The sequence below is a fragment of the Alligator mississippiensis genome, chromosome 4 (assembly GCF_030867095.1).
Source record: "Alligator mississippiensis isolate rAllMis1 chromosome 4, rAllMis1, whole genome shotgun sequence".
Classification (NCBI taxonomy): Eukaryota; Metazoa; Chordata; order Crocodylia; family Alligatoridae; genus Alligator; species Alligator mississippiensis.
Genome location: NC_081827.1, coordinates 104,378,083 through 104,399,489, shown reverse-complemented (window position 1 = coordinate 104,399,489; position 21,407 = coordinate 104,378,083). Strand labels below are relative to the sequence as shown.

General features: G+C 42.7%; 1 protein-coding gene across 1 annotated transcript in view; it reads left to right on the top strand.

Moving 5' to 3' along the window:
* The first annotated feature begins 13,836 nt into the window (after positions 1 to 13,836).
* RFX4 (regulatory factor X4) overlaps positions 13,837 to 21,407 on the top strand; it is a 108,380-nt gene continuing 100,809 nt past the window's right edge. Inside the window, exon 1 of the mRNA XM_059726193.1 lies at positions 13,837 to 13,891. Within this exon, the coding sequence (XP_059582176.1) occupies positions 13,837 to 13,891 (55 nt within the window). The remainder of the gene's footprint in view (positions 13,892 to 21,407) is intronic.

The window sequence follows — 21,407 nt, the reverse complement described above, 5'->3', positions numbered from 1 at the left end:
GTCTCCAAATCGGGAGGAATCACAAAGCCTCATCCTTTCCTTCAATCTTGAGCCTCGTCTTTTGCCTCTTTCTTTCTTTTTTTTTTCTTTTAAGCGGGTTGAGTTTAAAAGAGAGACTTTCCGCGTGGCTTGGGAAATGCAATAAGTGCTGAGAAGCAGAGGCATGATTTCGCGGGCATGGAGGTGCATCCACCCCCCCCCCCCACCCGCTCCCGGGCTCCGTTTCTTTTAGAAAGTTGGTCCTAGGAAAGAGCAGGCTCCGCGTGGCGGGCCCTGGGGCTCGGGGATGATTGAGAGGGACAAACGGGAGAAGCAGCCTAGAGGGCTGCCCCCCCAACCTCCCTCTCCCCAACCTCCAAGGCTGCCCCCCTGCCCTTTGTGTGACACGTGCCAAGGGAGAGCTGGGGCGTGCATGTGTGTGTGTGTGTGTGTGTGTGTGTGTGTGTGTGTGTGTGTAGGGGGGGAGGATCTGTGCAGAGGTCTATACAGACACCCCCCCCCTCCACTCCCACTGACTCATTTGTAGTTTAAACTGCACCACACACCCCCCCGCCGGAGCCAAGCTGTGCCAGCTGGGCAGGGTGCCTGGAGGGGGCAGGCAAGTAGCTGAAGGGGCAGAGGGGCTCTTGCACCCCTGGGCTGCAGTCTAGGTAGAGGTGGACCTGTGCATGGGAAAAGTTTTCTTGCGAGGGCCAGTCCCAGGTGCCCATGCACAGCTGCAGCCCCCCAGGGCCATCCCCATGGTGACTGCAAGGGGCAGGAGGCAGCACTTTTTGCAAAGAGAGAGCAAAAAAAAAAAAGTGGGAGCCAAAAACGAGGGGGCTTCACAGGGTCTGGGCAGGGGGGAGAGCCGCACCAGCACACAACAAAGGGGCAGGCGGGGAAGGAGCTGGGTCTGCGGGAGCATGCGTGTGCCCCTGGGAGGCAACAATGCAGCCCTTGCTAGTTGCTCATTCGGCGGCGCTGGGCAGACGGATGTGCACACCTCCAGCCCTGTGGCCGCCTTGGAGCGCACTGCTGTTCCCCTCACATCTGTCCTAGCAGGGCTGGAAGAGCCCACCACAGGTCACCTAGGCCAGTGGGTCTCAACCTTTTTTGTACCAGGACCTATTCATCCATAGCCGATCCCTACCCAGTCCTTTCCCGCTGTGCCCCATGCCCAGGCAGTGTGTGGGGGCCCCCCAAGCAGCCCCTGGCAGGCTGGAGGTCTGTCCACCTGCAAGGGAAAAGCCCCAGTTTCCCATCTTTTTCTTTAAAAAGTAAGTTTCATAGATTTTTCATAGTTTCTCCTTTTTAAAGTTAGTTTCATAGATTTTTAGGGTCAGAAGGGACCTCAGTAGATCATCGAGTCCAACCCCCTGCCCTGGGCAGGAAAGAGTGCTGGGGTCAGATGACCCCAGCTAGGTGCTTGTCCAGTCTCCTCTTAAAGACCCCCCAAGGTAGGGAAGAGCACCATCTCCCTTGGAAGCCCTTTCCAGATTCTGGCAACCCTGAACCTGGTTGCTCCATTTATAAAGTTTGTTCACATCCCTTTCACATATTCTTGCCACCTACTTTTGGGTCGCAACCCACAGAGTGAAAACCATTGATCTAGTCCAAGGGATCGAATCTGCTGCTTCAGGCAAGGGGATTTTGCCTGGCCTAGCACCCCCCTCCCAAATGGCAGGCAGCACTGTACCTAGATTCCTGGTGGCCCCAGGTGAACTTTTAGTATTGGCCCCCCTTCGCCAGAGATGATGATGATGATGATGATAATCATAATAAAAATGACCATTTTCGGGCCCCCTTTCTGTCCAGGCCCCAGGCGACTACCCAGTTTGCCCATGCCCGTGTCCCGCCCTGATGGCAGGGGAGGGAAGATAGGGAGTAGACCCCCACTGAATGCTTTATTTCACTTCTGCATGTGGTTTGTAGGGCATGGGGGAGATTGCATTCTCATGAAGCATTGGATACTGGCCATACCTAGAGGGGATTTTGACTGCCCTACCATGGTGATCCTGCTGGTACCTCAAATGGAGAAAGTACTTGGGTACTGGGCTGGAGGGTTTTATTCATGTGCTCAGGTGGATGACTAAATCTGAAGTCAGAAAAGATTTCTTTCCCACCAAAGCCGGACTGGTGAGGGCCATGGAGTTTTGGCCATACTGTGTAATGTGGGGCCATGTCATCTTCCCAGTATCATCCCAGCATGCGTTAAACCAACACATTTCTGCAGTTTTAGTGATAAGGCATTGACAACACTCTGTTTTCACCTCTTCTTTACCTATGATGCACTGTAGGACTTAGAGGGTGATTTGGATAAGGATGATCTTGCCTCAAACAGTGGGCTTACTAGGTGACCTCTGGAGGTCTCTTCCAGTCCTACTTCTCCATGACCCCAGGACCCAATGGATATGTCAGTGTGCCTCCCTGTTACCTGTTGGACAAAGCCAGCAGCAGCATTACTTGCATGGAGCTGAGGTGCAGTTCCTGCCTGAGTATCTGAGACAGGGTGAAAGATGCCTCCCTCCTGTGGCTAACGGAAACTTCTTAAATCGGTGTCATGATGCTGAACACCTACGTGAGCCCACATGTACGCATCTCCACAAAGCCGCCCCCCTTTCCCAAAGCTCCTAATAAACACACATGGTCCATCTGTGAACCCTTTGCTTCATGGTGAGATGAGCTGTCAGTATTGAATTTGTTCATCCGAACAGCACGTTTGTTTTGGTTGTGCTGAAGAGATGGTTTTTGTGCTTTTGGCTAGGAGGAGGAGGGGCTCCTAGCTCTGTATCTTCAGCCCTGTCTCAGAGGTCCAAACCACACCTCCATCACTTCCCATCAAAAACACTTCTTTTGGGGTTGCAGAAGAACAGCATGTCTTTCCTAAGACAGGAACTGGACCGTTGCCAGCCTGCCACTCTTTATGGCACCCTCTGAGAATGCTCCTTACCCTAGCATGTCAAAGTAAGAGGATAATAGAAAGGAGATATTTTTTGCAGGAGTGTTTTTGTTGGTTTTCTCTTTTTTTGGTGAAAGTATGTTTAAAGAATGGAGTGGGGGCATCTGTTTTTAGAGAGACCCCAGTTGTGCTCCTAATATAAATGATGGTAAGTCTTCTGCTGACTTCAGTGGGAGAAAGATCAGATCTTTAAGGACTGAAGGCTGAGACTCCATGCCTCCTTCAAAATCCATTACAATCAATTGAAAGACTTTTGCTGACTTCAGAGAGCTTTGGATCAGACCCATGTAGCACCTTTTGTGTGAATCTTGAAATGCTCTTTACACCACATGAAACAAAAGCATTTTGGCATCAGTAGGGTGTTTGGGATATATTTTCATCAGTATATTGAGGATTAATTATGGTAACCATCTGTAAATTAAAAAGACCTGTCTTATACCTTTAGACTAAAGTGGTATATTTTAGTAGTACATATTCTGTTTATGAACTTTACTTGAAAAGCAAACGTAGAGTATGAGTAGTGACTCATAATAATGTCATAAGCTGATTCTCTTAATGAAAATTGTTGTAAACTTATACTGATTTTTATATCTTAAATATTAGCATTGTAGCTGACAAAGCAGTAGTTGAGGAATTTTTCAAGCCTTTATATAATATGGCAGAGTGCAACCTCAGGTCTTGGGAATTTTTAATTCAAATAGATTGTGGATTTTGTTGCTGAAAAACTGTATTTTACAACTTGTCAAAACCATTGCATTGTCTAATGTTACAGGGAAAGCAAACTACTGGTAGCTGAAGAATACTTGTATTCATTAATAGCTTACATAGTAATAGAAATGTTCTTATTACAGTATTCCAATACCTGCATAGGTGTAGAGCCAATTAAGTTATTGGGGCTGATCCTGTATTCCTTTTGCAGGGTGAAGTCAATGAGGTTTGGGTATACAAATAAAATAGAATTTGGTCAAGTGGGAAAACAGTTCTATGGTTTCCTTAGTTGCTATTGAATTATTTCCAAAAATTAGGGGGAATATTGCGCTAATGTTTGAGTGATGTTGTAGCTATGTTGATCTAGAAAATATGTGGGTGCAAGGCTTTTTGTGGATGAAATCTTAAGGCTTTTTTTCTCAGCCAAGCATGTAAAATAAATTAGAAATCATTATTTACCTGTTGTTCTCAAGTGGCTATTTTAAAAAAAGTGCTTTTGAATATCATGGGATGTAACAAAGTTGCATTTCATTTGACAAAAGTACAAACCCCAAGTTAGTAAATTGTTTGCTTTTTTTTAAGTTACAGTATAAGACCCAGTCCTAAAGATTTAACTTCAGCAAAATTCCCACTTCAGAAAGGACTCCAGGATTGGACTTGGATTTGTGTGTTGCAGACTGTAGACTTGTTTATTCAGGACATAGTGCATTTGTGAACCCTGCACTCTGATCTATTATACAAAACAACAACAGCTTTCCTGAAGTATTTATTTTCTCTTGAGTTAAATATGCATATAGAATATTTAATCTGTTTAAAAATTAGGAGTATTTTAATTTTAACACCTTCATACTGAAACACAAGGGTCCCATCTTTATACATTAGTAAAATATAATGAGCCATAATTTGGACACATCCTGTAAAAGCATAATAATTTATGGAGTGGGGTTCAGTAAAAAAGCAAAGCCAAAATGCAGGGCTGAAAGACAAATGTATCAGACTGTAAAAGACCTTTCTTTATTATTTTTTGTTATTATTTTGAAATGTGCTCTAAAAGTAAGAAGAGAGGAAGCAGGGTGAATGCTAAGGGGGATAGGTTTGCTTACCTTAGCAAAATGACAATAAGATTAAATACTGGGTTCATTTAAATCTGGGTGGTGTTTGAATAATGATACCCGCAGAGAGTCAAGAAGTGAGCAGGTAGCCTTGAATAAGGCCAGAACCTGGTAGGTTTTAGCAATACTTTTGGACCCATTAGTGGGTCATCAAGTAGGTCAGTACCGCAGGGGCTATTTTATATGAGATTAAAATCAAAATAATTAGCTTGTAACGGCACAAATGTTGATGTACGTGAATTTTCAGACTTGTCACCAGTTATCTATTTTCCCGCATCTGTGCTAAACTTTCCATTTATTTCATTGTTAGTGAAAATGAAGACTGTAAGATTTGACCAGTTAGAGCCTGATACCACAGCAGCTGAGCAAATTGATTGCTTACGTTCTAGTTAGGATAATGGAGAGTATAATAGATGTTCTGCAGCTGAGTGATCATGTAGATAATTCTTCCTTCTTCCCCTTGTTAGTGTTGGTGATTATGCTGACTTAGACATGTGGACAGTTTTGTGATATGTACATATTAGAAACATTTGTTCATGTAAATGTATGCATGTGTGTGTACTTCTCACAACTGCATGTGTGTGTGTTTTAAATATAAATATATGTATAGGAACTATAAAAAGAAAGCAATAGCTACTAATTTAATGTATGAATTAGATGCAAATAAATAATGACATCTTCATAACTATTAAGGAAACTCATTATGGATCTGATCAATATAACCTTCTACATGAAGAACTCCTATTGGTTTCAAGTTCAACAGGTGTTTTTATATGGAAGAAAATGGCAGAATCCAATCTTAAAACAAATACATCGAGAGAGAAAGAGAGAGAGAGAAATAAGAAAGTGCAAAATCATATATATATTAGTTCTAGGGTTGGATTTTGCCACTTTCTTCCATATGAAAACACCTGTTGAAACCAATGGGAGTTCTTCATATGGAAGGTTATACTGATCAGATCCATAATGAATTTCCTCAATAGTTATAAAGATGTAATTATTTATTTGCATTTAAGTCATACATAAAATTAGCAGCTGTTGCTTTCCTTTCTTTCCATTTATCTCCCTTTTAAAGATTTGTCTTATGCTATGTTCATTAGTGATAAAACATTAATGTTAAAGCCTCTGGAAGTTAATAACATAATTCCTCTTGAATACAATGGAGTAAAGATTTCATTTTCTGCTTTAAGTAACTGATCATCTTTACATATTTTGATAAGTTTCCGCCCCCTCCCCTTACAGTAAGCTTGTAATAAGAAAAAGGGAAGAGGTTCAAAAGGACTCAGGGCCTCATTGGATCCAACAGAGAAAAAGCTAGTTTTCAGTTTATAGTGCCCTGAGCTAGTCTATGAAGGGCTGAAATGTTGGGCTAAGGGGTGTCTTATTTCTTTCACTTTGACTGTGGTTGGTAAGTTTGTTTGGATAGTGAAAGCATTTCTCTAACATGGATTTTCTTATGTGAGTACAGTAGCCAGTTCACATCAACCAGTGTGACAGTTTAGAATTAATACATTCTCCCACAGTTTTCTAAATAATAACTCGGATGTCATGGTGATATATTACAATATAAGAGTTTGGCAGCTGAACAGATTGGTCTAATTCAAACTTACAGCATTAATTTTAGAACATTGAACTATACATGTGAATTTGGATTTCAAAATTGTTCTGTTCTGTTCTATTCCAGGCCCCATTCTTCAAGTCATTATGTTAAACATCCCATTAATAGCAATGGGAGCTTTGGGTGCTCAAAGCAGTACAGGTTAAGCTCTTGCATTGTAACAGCATTTCCATTTTAAATCTTGCTCTTAAGGGGGAGTGTATTTCAGGTGCAAGGCTGATCACCAGTCTTGAAGAAAACAGGAGTTTTGAGTGAGATGATGACTTCAAGATTGGACCATAAAAATTATTCTAGAAATGTCCTCAAAAATACCAATTTATGTTGTTCTGTATGCATTTTCTTTCCGCTTATCAGTGACTAGCCTTAAACTCTGGTAAAGCTTGTGCTGATCAGAGTCATTCAGAGAGACCTCCTCTAAATGTAGGGTGACTATATGGGACAATGTGAAATCCAGGGCATGCTATCTCTCTCCCCACTCAAGGCAGGCAGAGGCAGGGGTGGGGCAGTGTGGTACAGTTCTGGTATTACTGTTCAGGCAGCCAAGGGGGTCATTGGCCTGTTAATGACCCATTGTTTTTTACTTCACAAGTGTTAACAATCATCTCCCTTTTTAATAGTCATTCTGTTAATCAAGCTAACCTATTTTACAGCAATTTTTCTGTCTGCTAGGACTTCCTATTTCACAGCTTGTGCCACTCCGCCTCCCTGCCCTGTGTCCCGGTGCCTCGCACCCAGGGTACTAATTTTTACTGGCTGTCTGGGACCAGCCTTCAAAATCCAAGACTGTCCCAGCCAAACCAGGATGTTTGGTCTCCCTATTTATATGGCTGTCCCCAGCACTTGTGTTTTAAATACTATGACTATTGGAGGCCTGATGCTGCAAACTCATTAAAATGTACACATTTAGATTAAACTGGATAAGGCTACTTGCATGAATGATGACAGCTTGCATTAAGAACAGTTTGCTAGATCAGCCCCTGGGTCAAGCCTACACCATAACAAAGGGGTTGTTAACCGGGGGTACGCATACCTCTGGGGGTACTTGGGAAGGCCCTAAGGGGTACGTGCAGGCGGTCAGGGATGGAGAGCCACAACCCACCACCCCACGCCGCCACTTCCCAGGAGCAGGGCCGGGGTGGGGCGAGGGCAGCAGCGACCCTATGCAGGCTGCATAGGTACTGCCTGTCTGGCCAGATGTGAAGGGGGGGAAGATTTCATGTGGTGGCAGCTGCCACCATCCACCACCCTGCACCGCCACTCTGTGTTTGGCTGCAGGTCCCCCTCCCCCCCTCCCCCCAAATGCTGCGTCCGACCGTGCACCACAACCCCCCCACCCCCCGTGCTCTGCATCTGGCTGCCGGGGTACACTTATTTAAAAAGGTTGAAAATTCCTGCCATTACAATTTGCTTTATAGTGGCAATATACTTGTTTTGCTTCTACATAGACTTTAGGGTCTGAACCAACACCCACTGGTGTCAATGGGAGCATTTCAGCTGAAGACAGTGAGCACTAGTTCTGTATTCATTGGCTGTGCTACATTTACCGGCAAAAATAATTGCAGTGATTTCTTTTTTTTTATTATGGTGAAAAGAAACTTGGGGGTAAATATCAGTGCATCGAATTAAATTATAAACTGGATTAAAATATATTTTTCCTGAATTATATTCACGTCTATGCACTATTTAATAATTTCTTGAACTCTACTGAGATACAGGACACAATATGCTGCTGGTGATGAAAGCAACCTTTTGGTGTTAGCAAGGTGGAGCAGGAGAAGGGCCTAAATCAGATCTCCAAATATCTAGCTTCCTACAGACCTATTTTTCTGGGCTCCTAGAATTTAACATGGAAGCTGGATGAGTTTTCTTTACCCCAGGAGGAAGCCCTGGCCCCAGAAGAAGTTCTGCATGAGGGGGGCCCTGGGTGTGTTTGCATAGTCCCATCACTCCAGTGCAGCTCCTGGTTGGCTCACAGCTAAAAACTGCAATGCACAGTGGGAGAGTGGAGTTTTTAAAAAAACCTCCAACGTGCATTGCAAAACAATGGACATGCTTGTGTCCTCTTGGGCAACTTTAGCTTCCACCTTGTGGCTTCTAAGAACAATGGGGGCTGCAGGGTACTTTAATCATGAAAACGTGGCCTTCTGATTTTCCTTTCTCACAGGCGGCAGTAATAAGAAATCCCAGTGTTTTTGGTCAGCTATCTAGGCCAGGGTTTCCTGTTTAGATTTTGTTCCTAAACACAGAGTGATGGAGACGGTACTTGGGGATGGAGGCACTGGGGGGATGTCTAATGTAAACATTTTAAAATGGGTTGTGGTCAGGGCAGCAAAGGGCTTTCATTGTAGTGGAAGAGGACTGGGAGGCTGCATTTAGAGAGCATTTTAATCCCATGGATGGATCAGCCTGTTCACCTCCCCTCTGTGCTGGGTCACTTCCACTATGAGCTCAGCAAACAGACCATCTATTGAGCAGTTAGTATTCAGTATTGAATATTCAATACTAGACTCTTGTTTTAGTGACTCTAAAGCAAAAAAGAAAGAAGACTCCCTTTTCTTTCTAATATTTCCTGGGCTTGCCTGCACACTGCCTGGAAGAGCTGGGGGTCTTCTCTGGGAAGGCCAGCCTTGCTGTTGCAGAAATGCTTGTCTAGACCTGTGTTGCTTTCTGAAGGAAAAGGAGAGAGAATTGAAGGCACCAAATTTACTTTGTGGTTGTTTTTTTTTAATCTCTCACTGTGTGTCTCGCTGGCAAAGCAGAGTTCAAGAAGCCTCTCAGAAATGTACTTGGATTGTAAGGTCTGTGAGATAGGAACTCTCTTACCACCTGTATATGAAATGCATAGTATGGTAGGACACCAGTTTCTGTTGGGGACTCCTGTGTGTGATGCATAGCACCCTCTTAAAAATGTTGGTAACAAATATTCCCTGAGCATGCATTTATTGCAGGGGGGGGTGCATTTTCTTTTCTTCTTATCTTCTTCATATATCTTCTTTTTTATAATTGCTTTTCTTTTCTCAAGTCAGGTGATTCAGGCCCGTCTTTATTTTTCTGCCACATCCTGAGAAGTCATCCAGACATCCCTGATAGGGCAGTTCGGTGTGTCTCTCTCACCAAAGGTGCTTATTCAGAGGGGACAGATCTTTCTAAGTATCTTTTCTTGCCCATTCTTTCTCTTTTCTCATGTAGTCATTTTTTCTTTGATCTCCTCTCTATCTTTATCTTCTCTCTTGGCATCCTCTTCCATCTCTGAGCACCTGCTCTTCCCTGTTATTTTCTTCTCATCCCTTTTGTCTTCCTCCCTTTTTCCTTCTCCTCCCCAAATGCTCAGTCTTTCCCTTCTTCCCCTCCATATCCCTGTTGGTGTTTCTGGTTTTTTGGTTTTTATTTTGGGTGGTTTTGTTTGCTTATTGTACCGCTGATCCTGTTTCTCAGCTTCCTGCTTAGTCATCTTTGCTTGCCTTGGCTGTTGGATTCAGTATCTTCTTGGGTAGAGGTAGATGTACTTCATGAGCACTTGATATAAACCTGCCCCTTACTGCCTCCCTGCTATTCCATCCAACAAAATTACTTTTAACTTTGTGCTTCAGTAAGAAAGGACTGAGTCAGTTACTTGAGGCATTCATGCCTCTTCATGTGCACAAGTGAGTTAACAATAATAAGAATAATTTTTACCCCAAACTGCTAGTGAGCAGCCACTGATCCCCATGTGACAGAGGTGTCACTTTCTGTAACCCTGTTATGTGACTGGTCCTAAGAAATTAGTCTCTCCACTGTGTCACCCATTAATTGCATAGTGGCATAGCCTAACAAGTAAACAAAATATTGGCTTTCCCTCACACTGTGAAGGGACCTGACACAGAAAAAGAAGTAGTTGTAGCATTTCTAAGTTTTCTTGGGAAAGGAATATTGCAGAGAAAGGTAAGATCCACCATATTGGTACATGTGGCATACCCTGAAGCATTGGAGATTTGTAATACATTAAACTGGGTGCATGTGAGTGTTCGCAAACTGTTAGACGTTTTGATGTATGCAAAATTATCTCTTGAAAAGGGCCTATTTTCTCCATTAGGACTAGCTGAGAGATTAAATGATCGATTATATGTTGCAAAGCCATGCAAATTAAGCTATCCATAATAACTTCCATTTACTAGGCCAGGCTGTAGGTCCATCATGCCTTGTAGCCTGTTTCACACAGTGGTGGAGAGCAGATACTAAGGGGGAGGGTGAACAGGGCATGACCAGAATTTTCCAATCCCCATTAATTGGTTTAGTCCCCTTTTGAACTGGGTTAAGCAAAGTCAAATGGTTAACAGGATGATCAATGAGGGTGTCTATATACAAGCAAACATGATTAATTGAGTCTGCTGGATTAATCGAGTCTGCTGGAGCATGGTAATTACCATGATCCAGCAGCCTCTAGCATCTCGTGTATTAGTGTCCCCATGTTTAAAAATGGCAGCGAGGGTGCTTTACCTAAACCTTGTTCATGAGCTTTAGCTAAATCACCCCCACTGCCATTTTTAAATGTAGGGACACTGATACATGAAACTCTCCGGACACTTTAGTTAGAGCGGCTTTTGGAGCCGCTCTAATTAAAGCATCCCTCTCCACCCACTGGAACACATGTATAAACCTGCTGAGATACCAACTTTATTCTGGTACCACTGATAACTAAGGGTGCTTATACAAGTTACATTTTTCACATGGTCACGCCCCTGAAAGTGCTCTACAGCTGTGCCATGACACACATGCATAGCTGCAGAGTGCATTTAAAGTGGCTGATCACACAAAAAATTGACCATCCTCAAATGAGGTATTAGATGAAGGTGCTCTGCTTTAGAGGGCTGTGTTCCCTAGAGTTAATTTTTTATGTGTTGGGCTGGGCTGATACAGCCCTGCCCTGCCCCTGGCTCAGGCTGGGCACCCTCCAGCTCAGGCCGGGCAGCAAACCCCAGCTGGCAACTCAGAGGTGCTCCTATTCTCTGCCCCCGCTTCCCATTGCTGACAGTCCCAGAGCTCGGGTGGGGGGAGGGGAGGGCTGGGGAGAAGGGTGGTGCAGGCAGGCTTAATCCTGCTGGCCAGGAGGGCCAGTGCAGGCAAGCTCGACCACCTCCCCCCAGCCCAACAGACAAATGTCGGGTACGTCGGGGTGGGGGGTACTCTAACTCATGTCGCTTTATGTAAAGTGCCATGAGTTAAAGTAGGGGTCTGAACATCTGTCTAAACCCTAAGTAAAAAGAAATGATGTTGCCATAAGAAAGTAACATCCTCCACACTACTGCATGAAAAATTGACTGAATACTGCAAAGAACAGTGGATAGCTACAGGGCTCGTAAAAACTCTTTCCCAAATAAAAGCATTAGCAGTAAGCACATCTAATTTGAAATGTGTACAAAGTCTAAAACAATTTGGATATAGAGATAAACAGGCCACCAATGATGGGATACAGTAAAATTAACACGTCATCATAATTCCACACACAGCAAGAGGTCAGAAATGTTAAGCATAATTTATCTGTGTGATTACTGAGGAGGGGAAGGACAGAGACTGAGAAGCTCTCTGGCTGGATCTGAATGCTGCTGTGGACTGTACAGTTTGCAATAAACAGAACAATCAGATTGCAGAGACCCATAGCGAAACACATAAGTTTCCTGATTGTGCTTAGTCTGAGATTATGCTTAGTCAAATCTCTTTAATAATAATTAATTCTCTCTTGCTAATGAAGTACTCCTCTAATTTTTTTTTTAAATGAGCTCTTGACTGACACACTGAGTGAAAAGATCAGTTATTGCAAATTGCAGTTTACTTGCTGTAGGATTCTAAGTGAGTTAATAACAAAATATGATCTACGATTCACAGTTTTGCTATATGGGTTTAAACACACTGAACCAAGCCCTTCCTACATGCTATCAAATGGGTTAGCAGGGAAATCAATACAAAGAGCAAAGAACTGAATAAACAAAACAAAAGAGCCTGGTGGATTCAAGGAGTCCATACTTAGCATTCTTAGAATACCACAACACATCTCACAATGCTTCATTAGGATCACCAGTTCAGAGACTTATAGGCAAAAGGACAAAAACATTCATGCCAATATTTAACACATTTCGTGGACCGAAGACTATTAACTCTGAAGTAGTTCCAACAAAACCATATGCCAGAAAACCAGAACAGAAGAAGTTACTGCAATCAGAATGCCAGCTATTTTGCCTCTGTTGGAAGTGGAAAATAATGTTAGATTTCAAAGAGGACTGGCAGCTTGCCAAGGTAATGACTATACCTTTTACACCAAGATCACGCGTTATCATCATCTCTGAGGATAGGCTCTAGTGAAAGAACAGAAGAGAGCTAAACAGAACCAAAGATGAGACCCAGTTTTTTCTGGACATCTAGGATGTTACTAACAGTGCACTGGCAAAAAAAGTAGATGACCAGTGACAATAACAATATGAAGAGTAGCAAGCCCAGGCTTCCAGTGGCTGATGTACTCCATCAGTCAAGTAGAAACTTTCCTGAGAACAGGAAGTGGGCTATGTGGTCATGAAGTCATTGAGAGGTAATAGTGATTGAAAGATGTTCTTGAAGAGGCAGAGGAGACTTAATTTGCCAAGAGCATGGTCCTTTACTTACGTTTCTATTATGTTGTTTGTATTAGTTTGTGCTGTTTGGCCTTAGTTGATAAGTCTTATTAACTTTTTCTTAACTTTTCATTTTTATGCTATCCATTGCAATTGGTGTCTATTGGACCCTGCCAAACAACAATGGTGGGATCATCAATAACTCTGTCCCATATCTGGTGGTTGAGCTTAAATTAAGCTTGGTTTCTTGGCACACCCTTGTTTCAGTGAGTAGAGGTTTCAAAGATATCATTATATGTTTTATTTTCCTTTCAAACAAAAGGACTTTCTAATAGCTTGCAGAATGTACCTGTAGGTAACATTGCCATAATCTCAACAACCCATACTACAGTGTACTTCTTGGATGATGGAGACGGTTTGTATATGCAAAACATCAAAATGCTCTGGATCATCATGGTTATCTTTGACTTTGGTGGGAGTGAATCAAGATCATATTTTCATGTTGCTGTCCTGCAGTGATTACTCGCCATCACAAAAGGGTGCATTCTGTTTTTGTCTTAGTAATTTGACTGGTTTTAGTGAATTTTAAAGTACTGAGTTGTGCTCTGTGTTTGTCTGTTTGACGTATAGGTTATGACGATACTGTAAGGTATAGATTTCTTTTTCTCCCAAAGAAAGAATTAGACTTGTTCTTTTTCTTTTATCATCATTTTACCTGTATCATGGTTGTACATAAAGCTGTAGTTGAGTTCCCACTGTGGTATGAACCGTACAAGATGGTCAAAGCAAATTTAGTGCTTGTGAATATTACCAGATTAGCAATTCTTGAGATGAAAGGCTTATGTCCACAGAATAGGTTTGACTTGGTCAACAGTGATGAAAGCTTTCTTGCGTATCAATGTGCTTCAGTCTAGGGAGAGAATACTGAAAGGTAAGGGGTGGATACAGTCTCCATTAACTGTCCAGTCATGAGTATTTATTCTGAGACATTTTTCCTAAGGACAAGGGTGCCTATTATGAGATTGTTTTTTCCTGATCTGAATGCTTGTCTGAAGCAGGAACAAGCTTCACCATAAGATCACCAAGCCAGTTCACATGGGCCAAGGAACAATCTTCCAATAATAATATCTGTGTTTGGGAAAGGAGAATGAAGACACTGTATCCTGTAGCCTGAGCTATCCCGTACCTCCACCTATCTAGAGGATAAACTTATCTGTAGCCACACCTTCTTGACTTAAGATGTCACAAGAACATTTGAATACAGCTGACTGGGCAAGAACTGGGATGGTTGCCATTTGAAGAAAATGGAAAACCAGGTGCTGCAGAAAGCGGTGATGGCAATTGTTTAATTAAATGGAACTCTTTCCTCTGAGAATGTTTAACCACATCCTGGTCCAGTGTGTTGCATGAATTAAAATTAATTCTTTAGTAGGGGTGTGCAAAACGAGCTGTATTTGATTCATATTTGGATTCGGTCTGAATCGGGGACAATGATATGATTAGTTGATTCAGATCACTGTCCCTGATTCGATTCAGCCGAATCCAAATCTGAAGATTCGATGCTGATTTGGAGAATCGGTGATTCAGACATAGGCACAGATTTAAAGGTACCAGGCATGGCTCATGAATGCTGTGATGCTGGGGTGGATGGAGCATCTCACAGGAATGCAGGGGGGCTCCCCACATGCTTGGCAGTGAACCCAGAAGTGGACCAGACATACTTCCAGTCCACTTCTGGATCTGCTGGGTAGCACGCAGGGGGCCTGTCTGCACCCCCCCCAGCTTGGCAATCAGCTATGGGGGGGACCCTGGGCACCCCCTCCCAGACCAGGAGGCACCAGTTGCCAAGCCTGGGGGGGCGTGGAGGGCCCTCCCCAGCGGACCCGGAGGTGCTTCTGGCCCACTTCTGGGTCCACTGCCAAGCGCTCTGGGGAGCCTCCCGCACTTCTGTAGGACACTCCATCTGCCCCAGCATTGCAGCATTCACGAGCCACCTGGTACATTGAGGTATGTAGAAAAAACATTTAAAGCTGTGTTTATGTCTGAATCTCCGAATCTTTCCTAATCTGTCCGAATCAATTCGGAGGGTTCCAATTCGATTCAGAGAGATTAAAGGGTCTCCTGATTTGATATGGATTTGGAGATTTGGCCACCGAATGGGCTGAATCTCTGCCGAACCGAATCAGGGACTGAAGCTTCGCATAGCCCTATTCTTTAGTTGCTTCTGGATATTAAATATCTCATGGCACTCTTTGCAAGTCTAACGATGTTAAATCCCAGTGTTCAGACCAATTTCTTCCTCCAGTAACTACAGGTGACTCTCACCATTCGTGGGGGATACGTTCTTGAATCCCCCATGAATGGCAAAATCCACAAATGAGGCACTGCGTTTATGAATGCAGTGCCCCTGACGGCAGCGGGGGGGCGGGGGGGGAGGGGCGGCATGGCATGGCACCGATGGCTCCAGCAGGAGCCCGGCGGCAGCAAGTGCGGAGCTCCCAAGGAGCTCCTGTAAGTGTATAAAGTGTATTTAAAATGCAGGTTTGGGATTTGTGAATATTTGAAACTGTGAATGCCGAACCTGCGAATAGCGAGGGTTTCCTGTACATTCTACATATATATTTTCCCTTGTATTTCAGTCATTTCACACCCCCTTTTAAAGCTGCTTTGCAACGTTGCTGGAAAGTTATTTCCAAAGCTATAAACAAAAAACAGGAGTGGAATAGATTCATGTCCTAGTGCAGCCAAGTCATCAAAGTTTGTTAGTGGCTAGATCAAAAAAAATTGGGTTGGCCTTCACTAGTTCTTAACAGAGGATAGTTCCTACTACAGAAATGGCCCCATCACCATGATGGGCAAACTGAAGTGAACAGTCATCTGTATGAGACAAATCTTATCCCATATGCAAAACTGAAGAAAATAAATAGTCGTGTTTTTTCTTGTCAGCAAACTGATTGAATATTCTGAGTACAGGAGCCACAAAGGCTTATCAAACAGTGAGATCCACAATCTAGAATTATGATTATAAAGAATGACCTTCCTGTGATTGATTGAAAGCCAATCCCAAGAGTATGGGAATTTATATATAGTACAGTTTCTGAAAAATACCCAGTCACTGATTATCACACAATCACATTCAGAACATATAACTTAGGGAAAAGTGTATAGCTAGCATCCCTACAGTGTAGTTGCCTGACAGATGCCAGTAAGAGTAGATAGTCATTTTGGCTATTTTGGCCTTAAAATCTATTAATTGTGTTTCAGGACAATTCATGATTATATGTAATATCGGCTACAATTGCCTCTGGCTAACTGCCATGTATTAACCAATTAAAATTTAAGAATTTAAACAAACATACAGTTGTTATCTCAATATACAAATCACTCTAGTCTTATTGGTTACTGTAATCTCTCATCTCTAATTAGGCCCTGTGCTGAGAGTTTTTTCAAGAAGTTTGGCAGCAAACAGCAAATAGACCATCTTGGATTTTCACTTCATCAGCTGAAGCAGAAAAAGCCCCAACATTTACATAATATAAAAGAGTGGGGAAAGAAACAACAAATAATGAGAACTGAGCTGTCAATCAATCTTCTGAAAAAGAAAAATAGCATAAAAAACAGCCTCAACCTTTTTTTCTTCTCACTTGCCTCTTTCCCTATAGACCATCCACGCTCTTGCTCCAATAACAGTTGTCATATCCTTGTGTTTGCTTTGAGGAAGTCAGACCCTACCTCCTAGTCCAGTTTTGAAACATAAACAAAATATACCAGTTAGTCAGTGGGAGAAGAGCCTTGTTGACCATTTTGGGGAGAGGAAAGGGTGTGAATAAGAAACAGAAATAAGAAGGTAAATTAAAGTTGTAATCCTGCAAAGACTTAAGCATGTGTTTTAACTCCTAAATCTTCAATATATTAATAGTCTCATTTAATGCACTAGCGTAACTAGGGAGGACAAGCAGGGTACCTGCCTCAGGCACTGATTTAGAGAGGGCACCAGAATGCCCCCCAGGGCCGTTTGCTACGGCAAGGACAGCACAGACATAGAAGATGGATAGCCCTGTATTCAGTAGTGTATGTAGGGGTGAAATCAAGTGGAATGGTCAGTGGTGTAGTGTGGGTCTCTGGAGTCCAGGGGCCAATGCTTATATTTGCACCCCCCCCATCCACAATGGGGGGGGGACTGGAAGTACTTCCGGTCCATTTCCTGGTTCACCGCCAAGCACATGGAGGGCCCCCCTGCACTCCTGTGGGACTCCCCATGTGCCCCAGCATTGCAGCGATCATGAGTCGCACCTGCTACCTCAAGGTATGTAGAAAAAACTTTTAAAGCCGTCTGAATCACTGATTCTCTGAATCAACATCAAATCTTCAGTTTTGGATTTGGCTGAATCAAATCAGGGGCAGCGATCCAAATCAATGAATCGAATCACTGTCCCTGATTTGGGCCGAATCTGAATCCGACTCAAATAGGGCCTGCTTCGCACACACCTACATGACACAATAATGAAACATATCTTGGCTAATAAATGCATTGGTTTTCAGCCTTTGGCTCTACACTCTCAGAATTCACTTAGTCCAGGAAATGCTTGTTACCGTGAAGACACTCATTTATATGAAAATACCCTATAGTTGATCATTTTGGTCTCAACCTGTATTGTAATCAAGAATGAAAAACTGCCTTGGATTCAAGACTGTCAATTACTTTTTGCAGAAATGATGTGAAATTTACAAGGAGCTTGCCTTCAGCTCTATGTAAAAAAAATAGATAAGCTTGCAAAATATAGAGGGATGATCAACAGATTAATTATGGCCCACACTTAATTAATTAATTAAAAGGAAGCTATCATCTTAAAAATAACATTAAATTCACCTTACCTGTAGTCTTTACTAATAATACTTTAATAAAATTGTGTCTTGGAAAATAACTTTTAAAGGGAAGTGAGGAGTGGCTGGAAGTGTGTGCTTCCAGTTGAATGGAAAAAGGAATGAGGCCACAAATAGATGGGAAGCTGCCTCTGTCCCTCTTACAGTAATAAATACCATATATTTCACATACAGTGCACCCTGTAATAACATATGCACCATGTTTCTGAAAGGTAAAATGAAGAAAAAAAATGTTCTTGTAGTAAGTAACTGAGTAGCACCAGCTAGGGAGCCATGGTTACTTATTTTTCCATTTTCTGTGGATTGCTTACAGACTTTACCTTCACTTTTGCTGAGTGGCAGAAACTGCTCTTAACACTTTTTTCACATATAATATGCACAGCAATTTCCAGCAATTGGCATTTGGGAAAATAAGGATGCATCACATGTGAGAAAAGGTAGTAAATGTGAATTAGTTAAACTGAATGCCTACCTGCATTCTTATTTTAGGGACATTTCCTGTCCATAATATTCCACCTACAGAGTCACAGGACAATACTTTTAGGCCCACACAATTGGAATCCATGCCTGTCTAGAGCCCTACTGATATAATTAGGGATCTGTGCACATGTATCTTCCTGTAGGATCAACTTGTATATTATTAACATGGAAGGAATTAGAAAAAATCAAGCAAGCTATTAACTTTCTTTTTTTCTGTTGTTTTTTTTTCCCCATTTCACTCATGTGAAAAAATAAAAGTAGGCTTCTTTGCTTTCTTCTTTATTTTATTTATTTAATTTTGCATTAGTGTATTCTTCTCATATTTGAAAACTCCAAGCCCCTGAGGGGAATGTTACAATTACAGCAAGAAAGTTTGTATTTTTTTTAAATAAAAGTTTTTTCTTTTTACATTTAAAAAAAATCTCCACAGATCTTTAGTTTTGGCCTACATGACCTGGCAGGCAGTTTGAACAAAACAATGTAGACGGCATTTTTGGTTTAATTCGCAAATCTCTGCACTTGTACTGCAGTTAGATCTACATAGGTGGAGCCCTACTAACTTAAAAGCAAAAATACAGGAAATCACAGTGTGGTTTCTGTTGGAATTGTTGGGTGCCAGGCACTTTTAAAAATAGCTCACTTATTCAGGTGCTATGTATGGATTTAGGATTTTAACATTAAGGGTTCCTTGCTAACTATCTCATGCCAGGCGCACAGGAAATGTCTAACTTCACCAGTTAGTACAGGCTGCCATAGTTACAAATACTCCACTCAGTTCATCATGCTAGTCACATCCTTTCAGTCACATTTTGTTGTATGCGCTCTAATTTGGCAAACTGGCCAAGGGTCTTATGAGCATTTAGACTTGGAGAGTTAGCTTTCAATGTGCTTTGCTGCTTGTCAGGTCACACATCTTTTCAGACTAGAGGTTAAGTAAGTAAGGATAAATACTTTAACTGGGACCACAGAGGAAAGCCCAGGCTGGAACAGGTAGAGTTGTGAATGATGCAGACTTAGAAGTCTTTAATGTTGCAATGTGTTACTAAAATTGTGTTTCATCCTAGAGGTGAGTGCATAGTGGAGATAGTGTGCTCTGTGGTTTGTAAAGTGCTTTGCCTTCTTCATAAATGAAAATGGTGGTATGGTGGGATTCAACAGACAGTAGGTTCAATTAGTGTAAAAAAAAAATTGTATTACTGAGAAAATTGCCACCAAAATAAAACCAGGCCCAAAACTCTGAAGATAAGAAAAAACGGCTGTTGCCTGCTCCCAGTGGCTGAGGGAAGGGGATGATTTCTGCTTTACTCCTCAGTTCTCGCTGGAAAGGTGAAGGGAGAGGCCAGAGCTGGGTATCATTTTCTTCCCTTGGAGCTAGCTGCAGCTATTTTTACATTTACCTGGGTTCAATGCTAGAGGGGGAGCATACAGACAAAGCAGCTTTCCAAAGAGCCACCGCTGAAGAGGAAAAAGGTGGTGAAGCTTTCTTCAAAGCCTCCTACACCACACTCTATATGATCCTGAATAACAAGTTTCTCTTCCTTCCCATGGCAGTCTTTGCAGGGCTGAGAACCTGTCCTCTGTCCCACCATAATTAAACAAGAGGAGAAAGGAAAGGAAATACATAACTCAATTTCGGGGTGCTTTATAAAGCCAGCCACGGAGCAGGATAATGTGGTCTTCCCCTATTGGCACCCGGGCAGTGTTCGATACCACTAGTGAGGCCATCTCCAGCAGGAGCAACAAAACATAGGGAAAAATCTGTGCTAAAATGAAATCCTGGAAACCTGATTGTAGTGGACACTTATGGGTTTGGGCCTTAGTGAAATGTAGTTTAGTCGTTAAGGTTCCATTGCAAAGTTTTAAGGCTGCCTATGTTGGATGCAATAGGAAGAGAAGGATCCTGAGAAACATACAGGGAGCAGTAATCAGATGTGCTTCAGTGTTTGCTTTTGCAGGTTAACAGAAAGATGCAAGAAATCATGTCCCATTGTACAAAAAGAGAAAATTATAGGGACGAGAAATGTTAGGTTGATTCTCTCCTGTGCTCCATATAGTCTAGCGACAGATGTGCTGCCTTTGTGCACAAAACCTGACAGCCGTCTAAAGAAGAGGTGGTGTGTGAAAAGAGGAGATTGTTTAAGGGGACAAAGGCCATACCGCTGCATGTTCCCTTCAGGAGCAAACACAAAATACACTCCCAGGCAAGGAAGTTGGCACAACCTGTTTTTCAGGGGCTGAAGAGGTAGAGGACCATGTGGAAAACTATAACTGGAGACTTAGAGTAGGGTTTAGCAAACAGCTGTGATGTATTCCTTCATACTGCTGTTTGGGAATACGCTCCTACATGGCCCCTCTTGCCTAGGAGGTGGGGGTATTGTCATGGGTGTTCTTTCACTATGACTGATCATGGGTTTTATTTATTCAGCTTTAACTCTCAGATGCATGTCCTGCTTTTTCAATTCCGAAGTATACAAATCCAATTAACAGTATGAAAATCAAAGCAAAGCAATAAGCTACATGTTCTATGCCATCATGCTGGCATTTACCCATTATGATAATAAAGTGTTTAGGCAACTATTTCTAGGGCTCAGTTCCCCCCTTACCCTTGCGCTAATACTTCAGATGTGCCTTTTCTGGCAAGTTCCTGTCTCTCTTGTGTAGGCTGATTGGAGTGGCTATAGATGCCATTTCATGATGGGATTGTGCAGTAGGGCTGTGTGACGCTTTGGGTGGTGATTTGATTTGGAAGAGGTTCGGCCTGATTCGGTGGCTGAATCACTGAATCTGAATCAAATCAGGGGACCAATTAAAAGGTCCGAATAAATTCAAAGCTCTCCGAATCTTCAGAAAAGATTTGGAGAGCTTCGATGATTTGGACAGTCCCCGGTGGCTGCAGCAGGGAGCTTCAGCTGACTCTGAGCTGGTAAGTACTAGGGCAGGGGAGGTGGGGCTGAGGGAGGGAGGGAGGGTACCCTTGGTAGCCCCCATCCCCTGCCTGCTCCCCCAGCCCCCCCACGGGTGCCCTGACCGCCCCAGCTCCCGGGGTTTTTTAAAAAAGCCTCAGTGCTCACCAGGTGCTGCCA